General features: G+C 45.9%; 1 protein-coding gene across 1 annotated transcript in view; it reads right to left on the reverse strand.

Moving 5' to 3' along the window:
- Positions 1-21,098, reverse strand: part of F5 (coagulation factor V) — a 65,245-nt gene that overhangs the window by 40,419 nt on the left and 3,728 nt on the right. The window contains exons 2-5 of the mRNA XM_036443021.2: positions 20,413-20,504; positions 15,299-15,421; positions 3,118-3,330; positions 1,522-1,665 (exon numbers count right to left, since the gene is read on the reverse strand). Of these exons, the coding sequence (XP_036298914.1) occupies positions 1,522-1,665; positions 3,118-3,330; positions 15,299-15,421; positions 20,413-20,504 (572 nt within the window). The remainder of the gene's footprint in view (positions 1-1,521; positions 1,666-3,117; positions 3,331-15,298; positions 15,422-20,412; positions 20,505-21,098) is intronic.

Here is a 21,098-nt window from a genome sequence, read left to right on the forward strand (position 1 = left end):
TATTTTTGTGCCTATGGTTTGCTTCTGGGGGCTTCTGCATATTTAACAGATGATTCGCTCGGCCAGGACTCAGTCACAGCTTCTCCTTGGAACACGCCCCTTGAAGGCCCACAGTACCGGGCATGCTATTTTACATGTAAAAAAAGTCTTAACTACCGTCTATCCCAGGAGAGATGTTAGTTGGTTTGTGTAAGTTGGCTCATCTCAACAACTAACCATGTACCGCACTGAGGCAGCGAATGAGCGAGGCAGCCCCAGGTAACTGCGTTCGGACTGAATCCAAGCCGAGAGCCATGGGTGTGTTTGTGACAGCCCAGGCGGAAATGCAGTCAAATGAAATAGAAAACAGTTTAAAGCAACGTCCAGACCTTAATGCAGGACAAGTATGGTTGGTGGTAAGTGAGGCCATTTGTGACTTTTTAGATATAGAGGACTCCTGAGAAACATAATAAAGTAATATTTTCATTTTTCTGCTTTTTTCTCAGGATCTTTGGTTCTAAACATTTCTATCAGAGAGAAGTAAAAGTGGTGTAGGTAGGAGTCAGTCCTTTTAATAGTTGCTATGACGGAAAGAGTAAATATGCTCTATGCCTTTGAGTTGTTCTCTTCTATCACCATTTGAAGTGCTAGAAGTATTTCCATAGGCTAGTATTTCTCCCAATTTCCTGCTCATCATTACAGACTGCTCCCTGCTGACCCTCTCTGCCAGGGCTTAACCTTGAACACCTGTCCTGCAAGGCTTCCTCTGTGGCTGAAGGCGGGTCACCATGCAGCAGGGGCCGCAGAACCCACTGAAGGAGACGGAGCTGATATCCTGGAGGCCTTCCTGGAAGTGCAGGCCCAGGTGAGACCTGCTCAGAGCACTCCATCCAGTAATGCTGCACACCCCTTCCCTTAGGTAGCTTCCACTTTGCCTGTTGTACTTGCTGGTTTAAAAAACATGACAAAATCTCAACCTAGCTGGTTTGACTCAGTGGATAGAGTGTTGCTGGCTTTCAGACTGAAGATTCCAGTCAAGGGCACAGGCCCAGGTTGTGGACTCAATCCCCAGTAGGGGGCGTGCAGGAAGAAGTCAATCAATGATTCTCTCTCATTGATGTTTCTCTCTCTCTCCCTCTTCTTCCTCTCTGAAATAAATAAAAATATTTTTTAAGCTGAGACCGGTTTGGCTCAATGGATAGAGCGTTGGCTTGGGGGCTGAAGGGTCCCAGGTTTGATTCCGTGGGCATATCCCCAGTAGGGAGTGTGCAAGAGGCAGCTGATCGATGACTCTCTCTAATCGATGTTTCTCTCTGTCTCTCTCCCTTCCTCTCTGTACAAAATCAATAAAAAATGTATTTAAAAAATATGTTTTAAAAAGATGATAAAACCTTGAGGACCGCTGAGCTAGATCACCTTACCTTCCTGACTAAGAGTTGAAAGTAGTGGGTACTATCACCCTCCTTAGTGCCGGAGGGCAGCAGCAGCCTAGGGCACTATCGGGCCTAGTGGTGCTGGGAAGGGCACAGCCCTGCGCGGTACCTGGCATCGTCCCGTTCACATAGCCGTTGACTGTGTACATGACGGATGATGATGGGCTCCAGCTCTTGCTTTCATCAAACACAGCGAACATGAGCACCTGCTGCTTGTCAAACATCTTCTGACTCCCATCCTCAGTGAGGGTACCTGGGAAAGAAAAGACGTGTTTGTCAATAGCATCCCGGATAGAAAACTCTCATTTGCTGTTCCTAGGTAGCAGAGCTGAAGGCAAGCAACCAATCTTAGTGATGTCAATGTGGAGAAACCCTTGTTTTCAAAATAGCATCTTGCCCTGGCTGGTGTGGCTCAGTTGTTGGGCATCAACCATGCACCGAAAGGTTGCTGGTTTGATTCCAGTCAGTGCACATGCCTCGGTTGCAGGCTCAATCCCCAGTAGGGGATGTGCAGGAGGCAGCTGATAGATGCTAGCTTTCGGATTGATGTTTCTCTCTTCCTCCTCTCTCTCCCTTCTCTCCCTTCCTCTCTCTTTAAAAAATCAATGCAAATAAAAAAATAAAAGTAAATAGCATCTTTATCAAACAATGATGATTGGGGGCTTATTAAAATCTTGCTGCCACATTAACCATTTTCTCTGTGCCTCATAGCTTTGAGGAATGGGGCTTTAAAGGTGAATTTGAAGGGCATAGAGAAGAAACTTTTGGTGACATTAAGGTTTTAGCAAAAGTATCATCTCCTCCTGTGTCAGTAGACAAATACACAGGTACGAGAGCTTGGTTGGTAAGAGCTCAGCTCTCCAAGTTTTGTCCCACCACCTTGCTGTTCATGGAATGGCTCATCAGAGAACTGGTTGAGAGGGTCAAGGTGAATTCTCATTTAAGGACAAAATGCAGCTGAAAGTAAAAAAAAAGAAGAGCTTTTTATAAGTTTTAACTTTTTGTGTGCCATCCCAGTACCCTCTGTATAACAGGCAAGGAACACATGTGTGTGTGTGTAGTGAATAAATGAGTAGGAATTGATGTAGGGATGGTATGCATGCCTGTGCAGACAGATGGTGGGTTCATTCCATTATTTCTCAGAGTGCACTTTGTGTGATTGTTTGTTTTCATGAAAGATGAGCTGAATTCTTTTCAGGTAAAATAAAAATCCAAGCTTGCTCCTAGAAGCCTAGATGATGCAATTTCTTATAAAAGTCAGTGTATTTGCAACCTGCTGCCCAAAGTGTTCCACTCTGTATAAGAAAGGAAGCTAGAGTTTTGTGTGTTTGTAGACCAAATGACCAACCCAAACCTCCAACACGTTAGGCAAAGCTCCTCGCCAGTGCTATCAGCAGAGGGCAGGCTGCTGCACACTTGCAGAAAGACTTGGCTTAGAGGTAAATACGCAGACCACAGGGGCGTGGTCTCAGAACCAATTCCCAGACAAGGATTTACTCAGAGAGGCTCCAGGACTGAGACAGAGGAGGGATTGGAAGAACCAGAAGAGGACTCCAGACCCTCCAGTGCCAACATCCAACAGTGGTCTTCTTCCCACCCTCCCCCCTCTGCTCGATTTGCTGAGAGGTTCCAGGATTCCCCCAAGCCTTTCCAGTATAGTACTCCTTACCACTCCAACAGCTTTGCTAGTGTTGATTTCTTTTACCTTTCTTACAAATAAGCAGAGGTCCAATCAGCCCCGAGTTGAAGTCCTGTATCAGATTTTCATAGGAGTAGTAGATGTACGTGAGGCATGGCGGGTCGTCGGGTGTGGGCCCACTGTCCTCACTGATGGGCCACTGGTAGGTATATTCGTGGCCGGGAGCTATGGCATCGTCCAGCTTCTCTGCAGGGAACGTGTGGTCAGGGTAGGAGGCACCTGGAGAGGTAAAGGTCATGAGAACCCCTGGGCAGTGCGGAGGCTCGCTGTGCCATCACTGTCCAGCTGGAGGAACGTGAGGCCTCCGCAGAGATACCTGTGCCTTTCCACAGTGAGCCTCTGTTTGAAAAGATTCACATTGCACCCACTTCCCTGTCTATGTCATTAGTAAGGCTTTGAGTCCAGGTGATCTGAAGTGAATAAGACATGTTACTAGTACATTATTTAAGGTTTAGTATGTTAATTTCCCAGGGTCTCTAAATAATTATTATTCAAATGTAATCAGAGAATCGAATCATCTTGGAGCAGCGAATCATTTCACAGTATGAGAATGGGTTCTATCTTCTCTGTGGTGCTTGATGAGACATCTTCCATTTGACCGCCTGCTAGCATGGGGTGTAGCTATACGCAGAGCTGTTTATACATTGTTTTGTTTTGATCTGTAAGTTTTTCTCTTCTTCTTTCTAACTGCTGCCACCCTCAGCCCTGTCTTACGTTGTCACATCTCCATCACTTGGTTGTCAAAGTCCTTCCCCAGAGTCTTAGAGTCCGGCTCCCATAGACAGTCTAGTTGTCCTTATAGTATGAAATGTGTCCACCCTCTGAAATTTAGATATCTTGCTTTGGTCCTTGGTGTACCCAAACACCCGCCATTAACACTTTGATGCCTACTCGCTTTTCTCTGCTGGTGGGAGAGGGGGAGGATGTAGAAATTGGTCTTCCTTCTTGAAGAGAGGGAACTGAGACTCTGAAGATTAAAAGAATTGCAGAGGGTTGGGTGTGGCTTTGAACAACAGAAGGAAGCTGTGACTAGAGATGGAGCAAGTGGGGTCAGGAAGGGGAGAGGTCAGCATCACAGATAGCCAGCTGGGATGGGCAGCTTCCCCTGCTGGAGGCATTCCTCATTGATTGGGTGAAAGTGTCACCATCAACTGGTGCCAGAATTTCCCTTTGGGATATAATTATCTTTGGTACAAGAGCTTGATAAATTGCTTAAGGTGGAAGGTGAGACCTTCAAAATGTTTGTGTGGGCAGACAATTGGGTTAAAAACAACAATCCTAAAGTGTTTTATGTGGTAAAGAGCCAGTGGAAACTATTCTTACTGAAGTGACCGTACTCTGGGAAAAAAAAATGCTTTATTTTTTTCCTACCCTTTCCATGTTTATTTTCTTCTCCTTTTTATTCAAAATCCCCTTCCTTCCACCATCTTTCTTGAGTTATAAATTATATACAATAAAGGCACCAATTCTAAGTATATCTGCTAAGGTTTGACAAATGTGTTCAGTCCTTTACACAATCCTGGTACAAGACATCGATACACTCCAAATCGCCTACTTTCTGTGCATTCCTGGTCATTGCTGTCCCCGCCCTCTGCACCCAGATAACCACTGATTTGTTTGTCACTGTATTCTGTTTTCCAATAATGTCATAAAAATGGAATAATATATTATGAATATGCCCTTGTGCTTGATTCATGTTAGTATGGTTTTTCTTTTTTATCCTTTTTTTTATATTTACCTATCTTATCTTTAATTAAAAGTGGATTGCTTGAGTTCAGCATACATTTGAGTGTTGCTTTTTATCCAGACTTACAATCTGTCTCATAGTTGTATTGTTCTTCCTATTTGTTTTTAATATAATTAGTAATATAAATACCCATATGCCTGGGTATTTGTCCATCTGGTCTTTGTTCCTTCTTCTCTTCTTTCTTGATTTTCCTTGGGTTGAGTATTTTTTTATTCCTTACCTGAGGATATGTTTTTACTGATTTGAGAGAGAGAGGAAGGGAGGGAGGAAGAAAAGGAAAGGGAGGGGAAGAGAGATTTGGAGGGAAAGAGAGATTTGTGAGATAGAAATATCGATCCATTACCTCCCATACATGCCCCACCTGAGGACTGAACCTGCAACCTAAGTATGTGTCCTGACCTAGAATCAACCCCACAACCTTTTTAGTGTACAGACAGCACTCCAACCAATTGAGCCACCCAACCAGGGCTGGATCGAGTATTTTTCATGATTCCTGAATATCTCCACTATTGGCTTGTTAGCCTTGCTTTGTTTCCTACTCTGTAGGCAGAATGATCCCTTAAAATCCCAGATCTTACTTTGCCATGTTCCTGCTTAGAATCCTGACAATGATCTATCCCTATTTCTCTCTCCATTCCATTACGTGTGACTCTTTCCCCTGTACATTGCGTATCAGTCCCTCGGGCCCCTTTAGTTCCCTGGAGCACAGAGCTCCCTCCTCCCTCAGGGTCTTTGAGATAATGTTCCCTCTGCCCAGGGTGCTCTTTTTCCCTTTCTTCCTTGGTTAAGTGTGTGCTCATGCTTGATGTCAACTTAAATGCAAGCTTATTATTTCCCTGATCTCTCACTGCGCTATGCACATTATTTTTTACAACACTTGTCACGATTTTTAATTGAATATGTGTAATATTCCATGATTAATTTCATTTTATTCTTCTAGATCACATGTGTCAAACACAAGGCCCGCGGGCCAAATCCGTCCCGCCAGGCCTTGCAATGTGGCCCGCACCTCGCTGTCATCACTGCACTCCGCTGCGTTTCCATCACAATGACAGTTTATGACTGTTCAGTAAACCATTTGGCCCGCGATTTAGGCTGGATTTTAGATTTTGGCCCCTTCTCTGATTGAGTTCGACACCCCTATTCTAGATAATAATTATTTGCCTCTTGCACATGTGACCCGAGTGAGGTCCTCAAAGACAGGTGCTGGGTTGCGTTTGTCTTAGAATCTCTGGTGCCTGTCACAGTGCCTGGCACGGACAAGAGCTTGATGACTGAGTATGGAATTCTTAGGATTTAAGGTCCTGCAGCTAGAACCAAGGTCATCATGTTACTCATGGGTACATTTCATTGGAACTGCACAGTGTTAAAACAAGTTCAATGCCAACATGAGAGATATATAAGAATCTGGATTGCTGGTTTCTCTTAAAAAACAAACACACAAACAAATGAAATCTGGACAGGGTGACACTGACCTAAATCCTGCCTAGAATTGGCCTGGTCCTAAATCCTGATGACCCTTCAGATAGGACACAGGTCTGGCCAACAATGCCTTTTGGACTTAGTTCTCATCAAGTCACCCACCTGGTGGCCAGAATATCTGAGTGTGTGACCTTTGTACTAATAAGAAGCTTCCCTGGGATTTTGTTGTAGCTTTCCTTTTCCCCAAAAGATACTATGACATCGATAACCAATCTTTGCTATAGACTGAACTTTCACTCTGTTGATAAGAAGGATTTCAGTGTAAAATTATCAGGGGCTGAGAAATGTTAAAAGCTCAAATGACATCCTGTGAGTAATAATATAATTTCAGTCTAAATCAGTGGTCAGCAAACTGCAGCTCGAGAGCCACATGCGGCTCTTTGGCTCCTTGAGTGTGGCTCTTCCACAAAACACCACGTGCGGGCCCACACATACAGTGCAATTGAAACTTCGTGACCCATGCACAGAAGTCAGTTTTTGGCTCTCAAAAGAAATTTCAATCCTTGTACTATTGATATTCGGCTCTGTTGACTAAAGAGTTTGCCAACCACTGGTCTAAATCAAACAGGAAAAAAAGCATTTATGAGGAAGAGTCTCTGTTGCTCAACAGGAAGGATTATCTCTGGAAAGTTGCAAAACAGCTTTTGTAGCAAAGCACAAACAGGGCAGATAAGGGGAGCCGCCCTCTCAGGGTGGACTTGTCTATTGACTGAACATGCGTGGCGAGTTGTCCACAGGGTCCACCTCAAACCCAGCTGCAAGCCCTCAGTCAGTGCCTCATGCTTCATGGCCTCATGAGGTTAAGAAAGAATATTTCTGGACACGATGCATCCAGTGTTTCAACTGTTGAAACAGCACAGGGAATGCCCACAGTAGAAAATGGCATTCTTCCCATTGCCTTCACAAGCTCTCTAAAGGACAAAACGTGGTATTCTGTGGAGGGTGAGAGAGAACATTGGAAGTTCTTCCTCGCTTCCTTTGGATAAAGGCATGCTCCTTCTTCAGATATCAGCTTCAATGTCAGTTTACTCATTCCCTGGTCTCTGATTATACATCTCACAGTATAGATGTGTATATGTCTGTATATCATCTGTGATTATGCTATGAGTATATATACACATAGAAGCATTATGTATTATATTTGTAAAACAGCATCCATCACAATTTTAGTTAAATATTTGTGAGATTACATGATTAATGATATTTTTTCCCACTTTATTTAAGAGAAAGCCCAGGAGTTTTGGGGTCAGAACTATAATTTTTGGTTGTGCCACTTGCTAAATGCATGAACTTAGGAAAGTTTCTTAGCCTCCCTTTTAGCCCAAGTTTTCTCATTCATTACTACATAATATAATCTTTTTTTTTCTAGCAATAATATTATTATTTTTAATGGGTATGAAGACCAGAAAATATATGCAAAATATCTGGCATCTAGATGTGTGACTGCCTGCAGTAATACACCTCAGTATTTGGGTTACTTCCTTTCCCAGCCATTTTACAATTGATATGGCCTCTTGCTTTATGTTTCACTTCTGATAAGATATATCTTAAGTGCTCTTGAGTTCTCTTAACACATGTGAGAAAGATTAAAGGTCATGATATATTTATTCTAAAGAAGGTAAAAACTGGCAATAAGATTATGTAATTACTCATAACCACCAGTAAGATTAGTAAATTCCAGAGCAAGGGAAAAATAACACATAGTCTCCACTTTCTAATCCAGTTCTCAGGTCCTCGGTTTAGCTCAGTACTCATCATCATCTTCATCATTATCATTATCACCATCAATATCACCATCACCACCACAATCATCATTGTCACCATCACCAACATCAACATCACCATCATCATCATCATCATCATCACCATATCACCACCATCGCCACTACCATCATCATCATTGCCACCACCATCATCATCATCATCATCATCACCACATATTACAATCATCACCACCACCATCATCACCATCACCACCACCATCACCATCACCACCACCATCATCACCAGCACCACCATCATCATCATCATCACCATCACCACCATAATCATTATCACCACCACCATCATCATCACCACCACCATAATCACCACCACCACTATCATCACCATCATCACCAGCACCATCACCACCACAATCATCATCATCATCATCATCATCATCACCATTATCACTTTTACCACCACCATCATCATCATCACCATCACATCATCACCATCACCACCACCACCACCATTACCATCATTACCACCATCACCACAATCATCACCATCACCACCACCATCATCACCACCATCATAATCATGTCATCACCATCATCATCACCATTTATGTTCTAGGCTCTGTGCCAAGTACCAGGGCACAAATATAAGAAGACAGCCTGAGACCTTGAAGGATTTACAGTCCAGCTAATAGTAGGCTACATGCTGGCACTCTTGTTAAAAATGTCACCTCTAGAATTCTTCCAGGGACACTTCAGGGGAGTCACCACAATTAGAACATATTGTTCATATGTAATAAGAATCAACCAATATAAATATCTAAGAGTCACCTAAGAATGTTACATGTGCTAGCATGACTGAGTTTCAAATGACAGGGGTTTCATACCCAGGTTTATTGGAACACATAGTGGTTTATAAATGTTCATCTAGTTGACCAAAGTAAATCACTGAGAATTTTATATTCATATATTAGTTAAATATAAGATAAACTTCAAATAATTGAATGAACAATTCACTCAAAGGTGAATTTTGGACATCTAGACTCAAATAGTGAACAGTACATATTTATATATGGAATAATTATACTGAATGAGGATTAATAGTGAGATAGTTTGGGGATAATTTTATCAATGTTTATTTTTCTTTTCACTTCAAAGTATTTTACTTTATCTTGAATCTAGAACTGTGGTCAGCAAGCTGTGGCTCACGAGCCACATGTGGCTCTTTGACCCCTTGAGTGTGGCTCTTCCACAAAATACCACGACCTGGGCAAGTCTATTTTGAAGAAGTGATGTTAGAAGAAGTTTAAGTTTAAAAAATTTGGCTCTCCAAAGAAATTCCAATCGCTGTACTGTTGATATTTGGCTTTGTTGACTTATGAGTCTGCAGACCACTGATCTAGAAAAAAGCAGGCATATTTTATCTTCAAGTTGCAAACTACATAATATGAGGTGTAAAATATAAACATAATATGAGGTGTAAAATATATTTTATATAAAATATAAAATATAAATTTTGGGGAAGCATTTATGAAATGTATTTTTGGAAAAACTAATTTTAACTTTGCCATCCAAGTAAGTGAGAAGTCTTCACTGGGAAGAAGAGGAACGGACAGGAAAGGCCATTGTGCTAAAGCACAAAAAGTCCTTGTTCAGCTTCTCGCTGGACTAAATCCTTCACACAAGGGTGGCCCTTCACTTTACATTTACTCAGCTCTGCTCACTTCCTGCTCAGTCCTTAGTCAGCGTGGCGGTCTGTTTACTCTTGTCATGATGAACTAACTACTTGCCAAAGGGCTCTCGGTATTTTTTTCCCAAATGTAAAATGGGGCGTCCACGTCTGGGAAAGTGAAGTTACATAAAGATCCCCTTTGGTTGTCCATTTGGGTGCCTGGCCATGAAATCCGCTCTTGTTGATTTTTTGAACAGCTCTTTTCCCTCTCCATTTAGCAAACCGAGTGAATGCTTCAGTGTGTCTTTGAAGATTCAAAAGGTGCTTTTATTTTATTTACTTATTTAAATATATTTTTATTGATTTCAGAGAGGAAAGGAGGAGAGATAGAAATATCCATGATGAGAATCTACCAGCTGCCTCCTGCACGCCCCCTACTAGGGATCATGTGCCCTTGACCTTAATCAAGCCTGGGACCCTTTAGTCCACAGGCCGATGCTCTATCCACTGAGCCAAACCAGCCAGGGCCAGAAGCTGCCCTTAGAAGCTTTCACTGAGGTAAAGGGAAAACTGGATGCCCATGCTTCTAACGAGCCTGGCCCAGTGCACAGTGCGTGCAGCTCTCCACTGAAGAGGAGTTTGCAAGTTTGAGATTGATGAGAACCAATCTATTAGCCATTACAGTTTGTTTCAGGTACTTACATACCCAGAGAAGTTTCTAGCTTAGGCTAAAATATTCAGATATAAAGTGAAAAATTGTATTGCTTATATTATGCCAAACATTGGAACATTTTCTGTTTTTATATAGAGAATCTGGCAACACTTAAATGCAAAAACAAAACAAAACAATTCCTGGTGGAAATTTTATTTTTTAATTTTTTATTAAAAAAATTAGTAGGGGGTGTGCAGGAGGCAGCCCATCAATGATTCTCTCTCATCATTGATGTTTCCATGTTTCCATCATCTCTCTCACCTTCATCCTTCCTCTCCGAAATCAATAAAAAATATTTTTTTTAAAGAGAAAAAACGCTTTTAGTGACAGAAAGTTTTAAAATACATAGGTACAGTTGTGTTTGCGGTTTAAAACTCACTCCTGTTAAGTACATCTCTAAAGGAAATGATCTTGTAAGCATTTTATAAATCATGACTAGTCCATCCTGTTCTCCCAGGGGTTTCTCATCCCTGCCCCACATGCTATTGGGGTGCTCTCAGACACAGCTGGGGAGGGGGTGCCACTGGGACCAGTCCGGCAACATCAAGCTACAACTTAGCTTTTATGTCAGATGCTACCAATTCATGATGGCAGGCCAGGGTGAGACGTGCACACCTTTCTTGTCCAGCACCCAGACTTCCAGCCAAGAATTCAAATGACAGCCATGGAAAGAATGTCTGGAAACAGGCTCCCGGGCAACTCTGGTTACAAAACGATGTACAAAACCCATGTGTGAAAGCTCAGGGCCTTCACCTGCAGGTCATCCACAGACAGATAACACAGCTGTTGTTGAGAGTCTGTTGACTCAGACCACAGACTGCGCACAGTTCTAACATCTGTGAATGTCTGTGAGATCTCACAGTGGACTGGAAGGAATGGTTTAGAGAGGGACTCCAATTTTGCTTCTCATCCTCTGTTTTATTACTTTATTTATTTTTTATTCTTTACTAGAGGCCTGGTGCACGAAATTCATGCATGGTCAGGGTCTCTTGGCCTGGCTGGCAATCAGGGCCGATTGGGGCCTTCTGGCAGCTGGCCAGGGCCTTCCTCTGGCTGCCGACCAGGGCCTCCCTTCTCCCGCTGCTGAGCCCTTCTTCGTTCTGCGCCACCCCCTGGTGGTCAGTGCACATCATAACAAGTGATTGGTCTTTTGGTTGAACTCCCACAGGGACAATTTGCCTATTAGGTTTCTATAGAGAGATTGTTGAAAGTATTACACATGTCCCCTTTTCCCCCATTGTCCTCTCCCCGCCTGCTCTCACCCCTCAGCCCAGGAGAGCATTATGCTGAGTGAAATAGGCCAGTCAGAGAAAGATAAGTATCACATGATCTCACTCATATGTGGGATCTAATGAATAACATAAACTGATGAACAAAAATAGATCCAGAGCCGAGACTGGTTTGGCTCAATGAATAGAGCATTGGCTTGGGGACTGAAGGGGCCCGGGTTCAATTCCGGTCAAGGGCATATCCCCAGTAGGGGGTGTGCAAGAGGCAGCTGATCGATGACTCCCTCTCATCGATGTTTCTAACTCTCTATCTCTCTCACTTCCTCTCTGTACAAAATCATTAAAATATATTTAAAAATATATATAGATCCAGAGACACAGAAGCCTCAAACAGACCGCCATCCTCTGTTTTGCAAAGGCCTGGGGAAGTGTACCACTTAGAAAATCTCAGACCCAAAGTAATGAAAAGGAAATATATTAGACACTTGAAGTAAACCTCAAACTACCTGGAAACTGCAATTATTCAAAACGTGCTCTGGATCGCTGAGGTTTCCTGGGGAAGTTTAGTTCCTTTTGGCATCTGAATTCAAGGGGAGTGTTTTATTCATTCAGATAGATGACACTATCTGGGCCAAGGCTTCTGGGAACAAAATGCAATGCTGCATGTGAATAGCCAGGGACTAGCCCCCGTGACAGCAGCTAGCTTTATTGCGTGCCCACCGTGCCTGGAACTTTGCTTTGATTCTGACTGATCCTTGTGACAACCTTAGAGGGAAGGAGTTGTGATTCCCATTTGCTAGATGTGAAACAGGGTTTGTGGTAAAGGAAGTTGCCAGCGTTTGCTTAGGGTTCCAAGCGAGGCCATCCTGGCTCTACAGCGGCATTCTTCCCATGGCTGTCCTTCCCTTCCAGCGAGGAGAGGAGGTTTCCAAATCCCAGGGGGGGCTCAAGGATTAGCTCCTAGATAAGGAGGATTGTTCTGATAAAGTTGCTTTGGTTCTGGTTAGATCAAGCAGCCATGAGGACAAAGACCAAGTCCTCTCTTCAACCTTGTACTAGTCTCAACCTCCCACCACCCATCTCTCAAACATCACCTCTGAGATAAAGAAACCGGATTCTCATGGTGCTGGCTCAGCACGTAGTTCATCTCCACCCCAGAAATAATCGCTCAAACCATGGCGGGAGACTTGGGGGCTGAGGGTAAGACGTGGGGAAGATGCTTTATTTTAGGGGAGAGGACACAATAGCAGGTAGGCTTGCCTTTGGCCAGGAAGGACACTCTCTCTCTTGGCTAGATTTGCATCTCATTTCCAAGGCAAGATGTGACTTTCTTGGAAAGTCTTTACTCCCGGAGAGACATGGCGCCTGGGCAATGGTCAGGTGACCAGTGGACGTGGTGGGCACATTTTAAACCTCCGCTCACAATGCCTGCTGGCTGTGGGGATGGGAGGGACAAATCAACAGACAGGAAGAGGATGGTGTTGCAAGGTTTGTTTCCCATGCAAACAGCCCATTTTGGGATACAAAGTTCACAGCACTTACCTCCTCCCACATCTAAAACGGGACCTTCATGGGACATTTTTAGGGCTCTCCCTCCTGGCACCAGGGTGCTGAATTCCTGACATTTAAAGTGAACTTTCATGATGTCTTCACTGTGTCATCTGGAAGCCCCCTAAGTAGGTTAAGTGGTTGTTCTATGACATCACGTGATTTGGGGGCCACAGGAGAGACCCCTACTCAGGCTGCCTCACCCAGAGTCCTGCCAAATTGGCCCTTTCAGGTGCCTGAAATCTCACAGTTAATGCTTCACTGTTTTTCCTCAAACCAGAGTGTGCTCAGGCACATACCCCCAGAGAGGGTAGTCCATTGACCTGTTAGCGGTCACCTATCCCTTAGCAGGAATGTGTTTGACAATAATTTACACTGAAATAGTAAATGTAAAAGTCACTTTCTAATCCATACATTGTCATCTAAATATTAAATTATTTGGACACATTTAAAAATTTTTTAATTGAGATATTGACATCATTTGAACAAATTTTGATTGAATAATTACCTTTACCATCATAGTTAATATTTATCAAGTGTTTATTATATGCTAGGTGTTGTGCTAAGATTTCATGACAACAAACCTATTTGAAGAAGTCATGTCCTGCCAGTGTGCTCAGTGGTTAGAGTGTCAGCCTGAGCACCAAAGGGTTGTGGGTTCGATTCCCGGTCAAGGGCATGTACCTGGGTTTCGGGTTCCCTCCCACCCCCAGTCAGGGCATGTACAAGAGGCAACCGATGGATGTGTATCTCTCTCTCTCTTTCTCCTTCCCTCCCTTTCACTCTCTCTGAAGAAGCAATGGGAAAATATCCCTGAGTGAGGATTGACAACAGAAAATAAGTCTTGATTATTATTCCCATTTTACAGGTGAGAAAGATGAGGCACAAAGAGGTTAAGTAACTTTCCCAAAGTCACTTAGTTAGTGTCTGAGCCCGGATTTATACCAGGCAGGCTAGCTCCAGACCCTGCCCCACTCTCCTGCTCAATTCCTCTCTTTAAACGTATGATGGTCAGAACTTATGGGAGAAATAAGACTTGTGAAAAGAGAGAGGTCTAAAGTTATATTTGTGTTATTATGCTAACATCTATTACAATATGGACACAATTTTCTTATATCATTCCTAGCAGAACTCTATTCTGCTTATTGGGGACTGAACATAAGTATAATGGAAATAATCAGAGCAATAGCAACAACAGGCGCTTCCTATCCTGTGGCTGATGTCACTTTTATCTCCATCATCCTCATGATCTTCTCTGACCCTGTCATCATCATCATCACTGACATCCTTTACTGAGGGTGTACCAGTTCCCGGAACCATGTTTATTTCGTACTATACCTAAACAATCCCATCTAATCCTCAAAGCAATCTTAGGAGAGGGTGTAAGCATTCCTACTTCACAGATGAGAAACTGAGGCTCAGGGGTGCTAAGATCATTTAGCCAGAAGCATACAGTGGAATTTGAACCTACGTCTGCCTTCAAAGCTGATGGTCTCAATCACTTCACTGTGTCCAAAATTTTAACACTACTAAAGTGCCATCTGTGTGCCAGGCTAGTCTATGACACTATTTCAAATGATGGCTCATGGGCCAAATCCAGCCACCTCCCCTTTCTTTGTAAATAAAGTTTTATTGAGGCACGGCGGCCGTGTTCATGCACTTACATACAGATAGGTCCTTTGGCTGCTTTTGTGCTGAAAGGGAGAGATTGCCTGGCCCGCAAAGCCAATTATACGTGCTTTCTGATCTCTACAGAGAAGTCTGAGGACCCGCCTTATACCGTCTTGCAATGTGCATGTGAGTCTGTGAGCACTCTCACTGCGCAGGTGAGCACACTGGGACTAAGAAAGAGCAGGGAATTAGCCCACCCAACGAGTAAAGAACTAGAACCTTCAAAGCCCCGAGGTCTAGATGGTGCCAGAACTCTTTCGTTCCCCCTGACAGGGCGATCACTGTTCTAGTCAGCAGCTGCAGGGGTTCTGCGGCATGTGGCTAATGGAATGGTGTTCAGTGCTCGAACTGGTGTTAAAGAATTGCACATCTTCTCCTGTGAGAGGGACAGGAAGCTCCTCTTACCTTCTGCGGCTTTACTGTACTTAATCCCCTGAGGATGGATGCTTAAGGGCTTGTCCGCCTTATTTTTAAAGTGAACTTTCATGATGTCTCCAACTTCAGCATATAACGTAGGCCCAAGAAGTCCTAGGGAAGCAAAGATAACTCTGTCAGGATTACACAAGACAGAGCTGTCTCACACATACACACACACACAGACACACACACACACACACACACACACCATGCAGAGAATCCCATGAGTGACTGCGGTCAGCCCTCAGGTGCTGAGGTTGACCTGCTTACCTTTCCATCTGTAAGGCTTTATCGCCTGTTAAGCTCAGCCTTGCGTGCAGCCGGCTAAGGACAGGGCGGGAGGGAGAGACGCTTGGCTTGGCTCAAAGCAAGCTGAGGAGCAGTGTCATTCTCACTGTGTCCCCCCCGTTCTGACCCACTGTCATTCCTTAGAGACGACCTACGTCTTTGGTCAAGAAAAGGAAGACCTTCACTATTTATTTATCTATTTATTTTTAGTGAGAGTGGAAGGGAGGGGGAAAGACAGAGAGAAACATGGATGTGAGAGAAACACATTGATGGGTTGCCCCCTGATCAGAGCTGCAACTGAGGTATGTGCCCTTGACTGAAATAGAACCCAGGACCCTTTAGCCTGTGGGCCGATGCTCTATTTACTGAGCCAAACAGGCCAGGGCAGACGCTCATTTTCAATGTCCAGGGTGGTATGAGGGAGGGTGACTAGCTACTTTAGAGGCCCTAGGTGAGGGAGCAAACCACACAGTTCTCGGACAAGTTCAAAGTCTTGGAGGCAGGAGTGAGCTTGATGTTTTGAAAGAACAGTAAACAAACAAACAACCAGAAAACAAAGACTCCAGCGTTGGCAGAGTGAGAAGCGACGTTGGGGGCAGGGCCCTAAGGCCGATGGTCACAGCAAGGACCTTGGGTTCTCTTCTAAGTGACACGGGAAGTCGCGGCGGCTTTGTGCAGCAGGGAGGTGGGGTCTGACGTGTTTTAAAAGTTCATCCTAGAAAAGAGAAAGGGAAAACCCAGACAAACAGTCCGCCCTGCTGCTGTGTGGTGGACGAGTGCAAGCAGGACCTGGTGATTCAGAGGAGGCCACAGCACAAGGGGCCAGAGAAGTGGCGAGAAGAGGTGGGCTCTGAACTCTGGAGGCGGAGCCAGCAGCAGCCGCTGACATTGGATGTGGCAGGAGAGAGAGAGAAGCCAGGATGGCCCAAGGCTTCTGATCTGAGCTGCTGGGGAAATAACCAGCCAAGCCTCTGGGAACACAGCGGGACGGAGGGTCAGGGGCAGAAGCTAAGAGGGAGGTTTTCCTGCCTCCATGCCAGGGGCTGTGCCAGGTCCTGTCCTCCAGGAGCCACACCCAGTTGGAACTGCTGCTGAGCTCCCGGCAGAATGCTGTGGGCAGAGGCTGGAGGTGAGGGCACAGGGCGTCTGCTCTGAGTTTGGCGGAGTCATAGTCTAGAGCTTCCCTCAGTGCAGTCTGTTCCCGAGGACCAGCTTAGCCCGGGAGCCCACCTCTGCAGGTGGAGTCAGGGCCCTGCCTCTGAGCGATACCCATGTCCCTGAGAACTGGAGAGCCCGTCGCCAGAGCCTCATGTCAACAGGTGGCAGGAGCGGACCGCCCCCACTTCCCAGCCTCCCACGAGCTCTCGTGGGGTGTGGCTTCCGGCCTTTAGGCATCACGGGGGCAGGGGCGTCAGCGCCACAGAGCTCACCCGCATCCCCTGGCAGCAGGCTCCACCCACTGTCCCCCGGGACAGTCACACATGTTCGTCCTCCTGGGAATCCTCCCACCCATCTCTGAGGGAGATGGTAAGATCCTCCTTTCACAGGGCAGGAAGCTGGGCCTCCGGTGTTCCCCCTGCTTCCACTTCCCTGGCTTGCCCCCTGATACAGCTAGTTAGGGGCAGAGCCTGAGTGAAGAGAAGCCTGTCGGACTGGATCCTAAGCTTGTCCCCCCCCCCCACCCCCCCCCACCCCCCGCGCAGTCACTCATTCATTCGTTCATTCAACAGGAGCGCCCATGTTACCGTGGGTCAGACTTGCAATGCTGAGCAACACAGGTGCCCGCGCTGGCTTCACGGAGCTTGCCACGGCAGGGAGGGTAGCTTGCCCAGGGCCAGTCAGTGATTCGGTGGCATTGCTGGGGCTGACATTCAGGTCTTTGGATGCCTGGACTAACGCTTTCTCTACCACCTTCGCCAGGGAGGGTTCAGATCCCCTTTCCTGGAATAGTCTACACCAGTCTTGACTCCTGACCACTCTGACCCCGGCTGACCCCTCTCTTCTGGCGGCTACGCTCAGTCCTAGCTCCCAATGACGCTCTGTGGGCTGCTGCCAGCTGCCGGGTGCCCATGAGGCCCACGGGGTGCAGACTCTGCTCTCACACTGGGCCCGCATTCCGTTGCCATGGGGGCCTTGCTTGGTGGATTTGCTTGTTGGCGTCTCATGGCTGCCCATGCCAGATGCCTAGAGTAAGTCTTATAAGCTGTTTAACCTGAGGAGACCTCCGACGGCAGAGACCAGTACTTACTTAGCCTCCCCTCTGTTTCTCCAGAGTCAGGGCAAAACAAAGGCATGTTCTCATCGAGGCAAGTCACACACCTTCATGCATGAAGGCAAACTCGTGGCCGAATGTTCCTGAGCTGCTGCTCAGCTCCTCTGTGGGCCAGAGGCCCTGAAACCTTCCCCACCCCCTCCCCAGGCCCAAGCCAATCTGCACCCCCACCCCCTCCCCTGCTCCCCGGAAAGGTTGCACAGCATGCGCCCAGCTTCCTGCAGTTGGGGCCTTGGAGAGGGCCGCAGGAGGTCTGCTAACTCCCGTCCCGCTCTCAGGTGAATGACACATTACAGAAAACAGGGTCACCCAAGGTTGAAGCTCCTTAAAAACCTTCAGGGACAAACATGCCATAATTTTCCTTGAAAAGGAGCAAAGACACAGAACTAGTCATTCAAAAGCCCAGGCAGCATTCCTGAAAATGGCCCAGTCCCCCCTCCCCGTCCACTGGGCAGGCATCAGTCTCAAGACCGCAGCCGGTCTGGGCTCCTGCTACGGAGTGGGGGGCATGGCGGTTCCGTTCAGGCTCAGCCAGAGCCACACCCACCTGGGGAGTGGAAACGGGGTCAGGAGGGGGGCGGGGAGGGGGGAGGGAGGTTCGAATGGCAGGAGGCTGGGCGGGGAAGGTCACAGTCAAGGGCAGTGTTCAAACCCAGATCTCCTCATTTAGTAGCTGAGGCTTTCCCTGGACACCAGACTTGCCTCCTGTATCAACTACTCCCTGGATCCAAAGGTTAATAAGATGTCATTCCCTGCCCTAGCCGGTTTGGCTCAGTGGATAGAGCGTTGTCCTGTGTTTGATTCTGGTCAAGGGCACGTACCTGGGTTACAGGCTCTACCCAGCCTGGGCCCTGGTGGGGGTGTGTGCAGGACGCAACCAATTGATGTGTTTCTCTCACATCCATATTTCTCTGTCTTTCCCTCTCTCTTCCACTCATTAACGTTTCCTGGCTCACTTTCCCTTTGCCCTGTAACAATTAATTTAAAAGTTCTTAAGTGTGTGCTAAGGTTGGAGCTGGAGTTATGGACGTGAGCCTCGATCCTCCTGCCCCCGGCTACAGACTGAACCTGAAGAGGAACCTTCCTGCCGGGGAAGGCAGTGTGTCTCCTACCACAGCTGGTCGCGCCTGTTCCTTCCGAGTTCGACTCCGTCCGTCAGATGATTTTATCTGCTCCTTTCCTATTGGATTCTTCCCTTGAGCACTTAGATATTTGAAGTCACTGAGTCCTGTTTTATAAAACTCCAAAATGCCCTCCAGCCTCTTATTCCCTTTCAGAACTTCCCTGACTGTCCTCCCCTGGGGGCCAGGTTCCAGGGAGGCGTTACTTCTGAGTCCCCCCTCCTTCCCCCCCCGCCCCCCCCCCCCCCGAAGAGAGGTAGAAAGTTTCCAGAGGGGAGCACGAAACGTCCTAGAAATGTCAAGTTGGGAAAGACCTGGACAGAAACCGCTGGCTCTGGCATCCTCACAGCCACAGGGGCCTCTTCTGAGAATAAATCTAGCAGCTCCCTCTGAGCAGGGGAGGGAGGGAGCCAGGGAGAGGAAATGACACCAAAGGAATGAAATGGGCCACTCATACACCGATTGGTGGTGAAGGAGAGGAGAGAAAGGAGCGGGAAGCAGAGTGGAGCGGAGTTTTGTTCCAGATGGAAGTTAACCTGAACATAGCTGTGTGCTGTTTTGCTATTCATGGGGAAGGCTCCAGTCCAGGGAAGAGTGCAGATAAAGGAGATCCGAGGAGGTGGGGGGAGTGGATGATAGAGAGGCAGAGAGGGAGTCTGGGTCAAAGGGCAGACTCTGTGGTTGGGGGAAGGCTGAGTCAATCAGTGACCAGGGACCCAACTGGAGGAAGTTCTAGCTTGCTGACTTCTGTTGCTCCTGTGAAAATACGGTGCCATATTTCAGACCCCAACCCATTTGACCCTCTTTCCTTGACTAAAGAAGAAATAAGGAAGGAAGAAGAGACTTTTCTTTAAAAGTGGCAACTATTGTGTACAGCACACTAAATAAAACAGGAAAGACAGATGCAGAAGAATCCAGAACAACCACTTGCAGTTCCTTTGAATGAGTGCAGGGAGCCCGGGGAGGGAGGGACCGTTAGCTCAGGCTCATCACACCCTCAGCCTGGGCCGCCTGGCCTGTCCCCTGTGGCACCCGCAGCACCCACAGCACCCAGTGCCCGGCCCAGCCCAGAACAGGTGCTGAGTCAGATGAATGAATACAAATTCAAACACTTAAAAGACCCCTTCAGCTTCTTGACCAAGGTTAAAAACAGCTGGCTCTCTGGGTGTGTGACTCGTGGCCTGTGAAATCACACAGGGCCCGGCTTGCCTCAATTCTCCGCTGTCCCTGTTTTGAAATTCTCAATGATGTGCATTTCATTTTCATTTTGCCCCTGGCTCCACAAATTATGTAGCCAAAACTGGTTAAAAACAAGAACACACATTTCTATGAAATATCAGTAAATGGAAATGTTAGGAATAGAGAATATCCAAGAGATTTGCCTTTAAATTAGAGAATACTAGTATGTGTTTCATGCTTACCTGAAGTTTTAGATCGTGGTTTTTCTTTCTGAAAACATGCTTCATACTCTCTGTACACAATTTTCTTAAAAGCTTTTGCAGAAGGATCCAAACTGGAAATAAAATACAAAAAAAAATTATTTAAAATGTATGTCTGACATCTACTCATGTTCCAAAAGAAAAACAAAAAAGGAAAAAAAGAAATCTTTCATGTCCTAGGAACAATAGTATTTTTAATTATTTTTCAGAAACCTATGGTTTTATGAATATGAACAATCAATGACGCTGATAACAATAATTGCTGGTCTCTTCAAGAATATTCTACAGTGATCATCATTCTGTCACAAATGAAGCCTGGCCTAACTAATCCTGTTACTCAGAACCAATTTTCTAAAGAACCCAAGATGGTCATGTGAACCCAATCTTTAGGGTTAGAGTTTAGATGATTAAGAAATGATCAAATCTTTCATGAATAAATATGTGGACTATTTTCAGCTTGCGAATCAAATACAGTGAGCAACGCTGTGAAGAACTGATTTGGTGGGTTCTACTTCGGGTTGGGAAGTTGGCTCTGGTCATCCAGTAAAAGCCCTGGATTCACTCTGGGAGCAAACAAACGAGGAGACTAACTCTCAGGAAGGGTAAGCAACTTGTCCACAGGCAAGTGGTAGAGCCAAGATTCAGGAATGGTGGAACCACTGTGTTCC

This window comes from Pipistrellus kuhlii, unplaced genomic scaffold, assembly GCF_014108245.1.
Source record: "Pipistrellus kuhlii isolate mPipKuh1 unplaced genomic scaffold, mPipKuh1.p scaffold_m20_p_18, whole genome shotgun sequence".
In the NCBI taxonomy this organism is placed as follows: Eukaryota; Metazoa; Chordata; class Mammalia; order Chiroptera; family Vespertilionidae; genus Pipistrellus; species Pipistrellus kuhlii.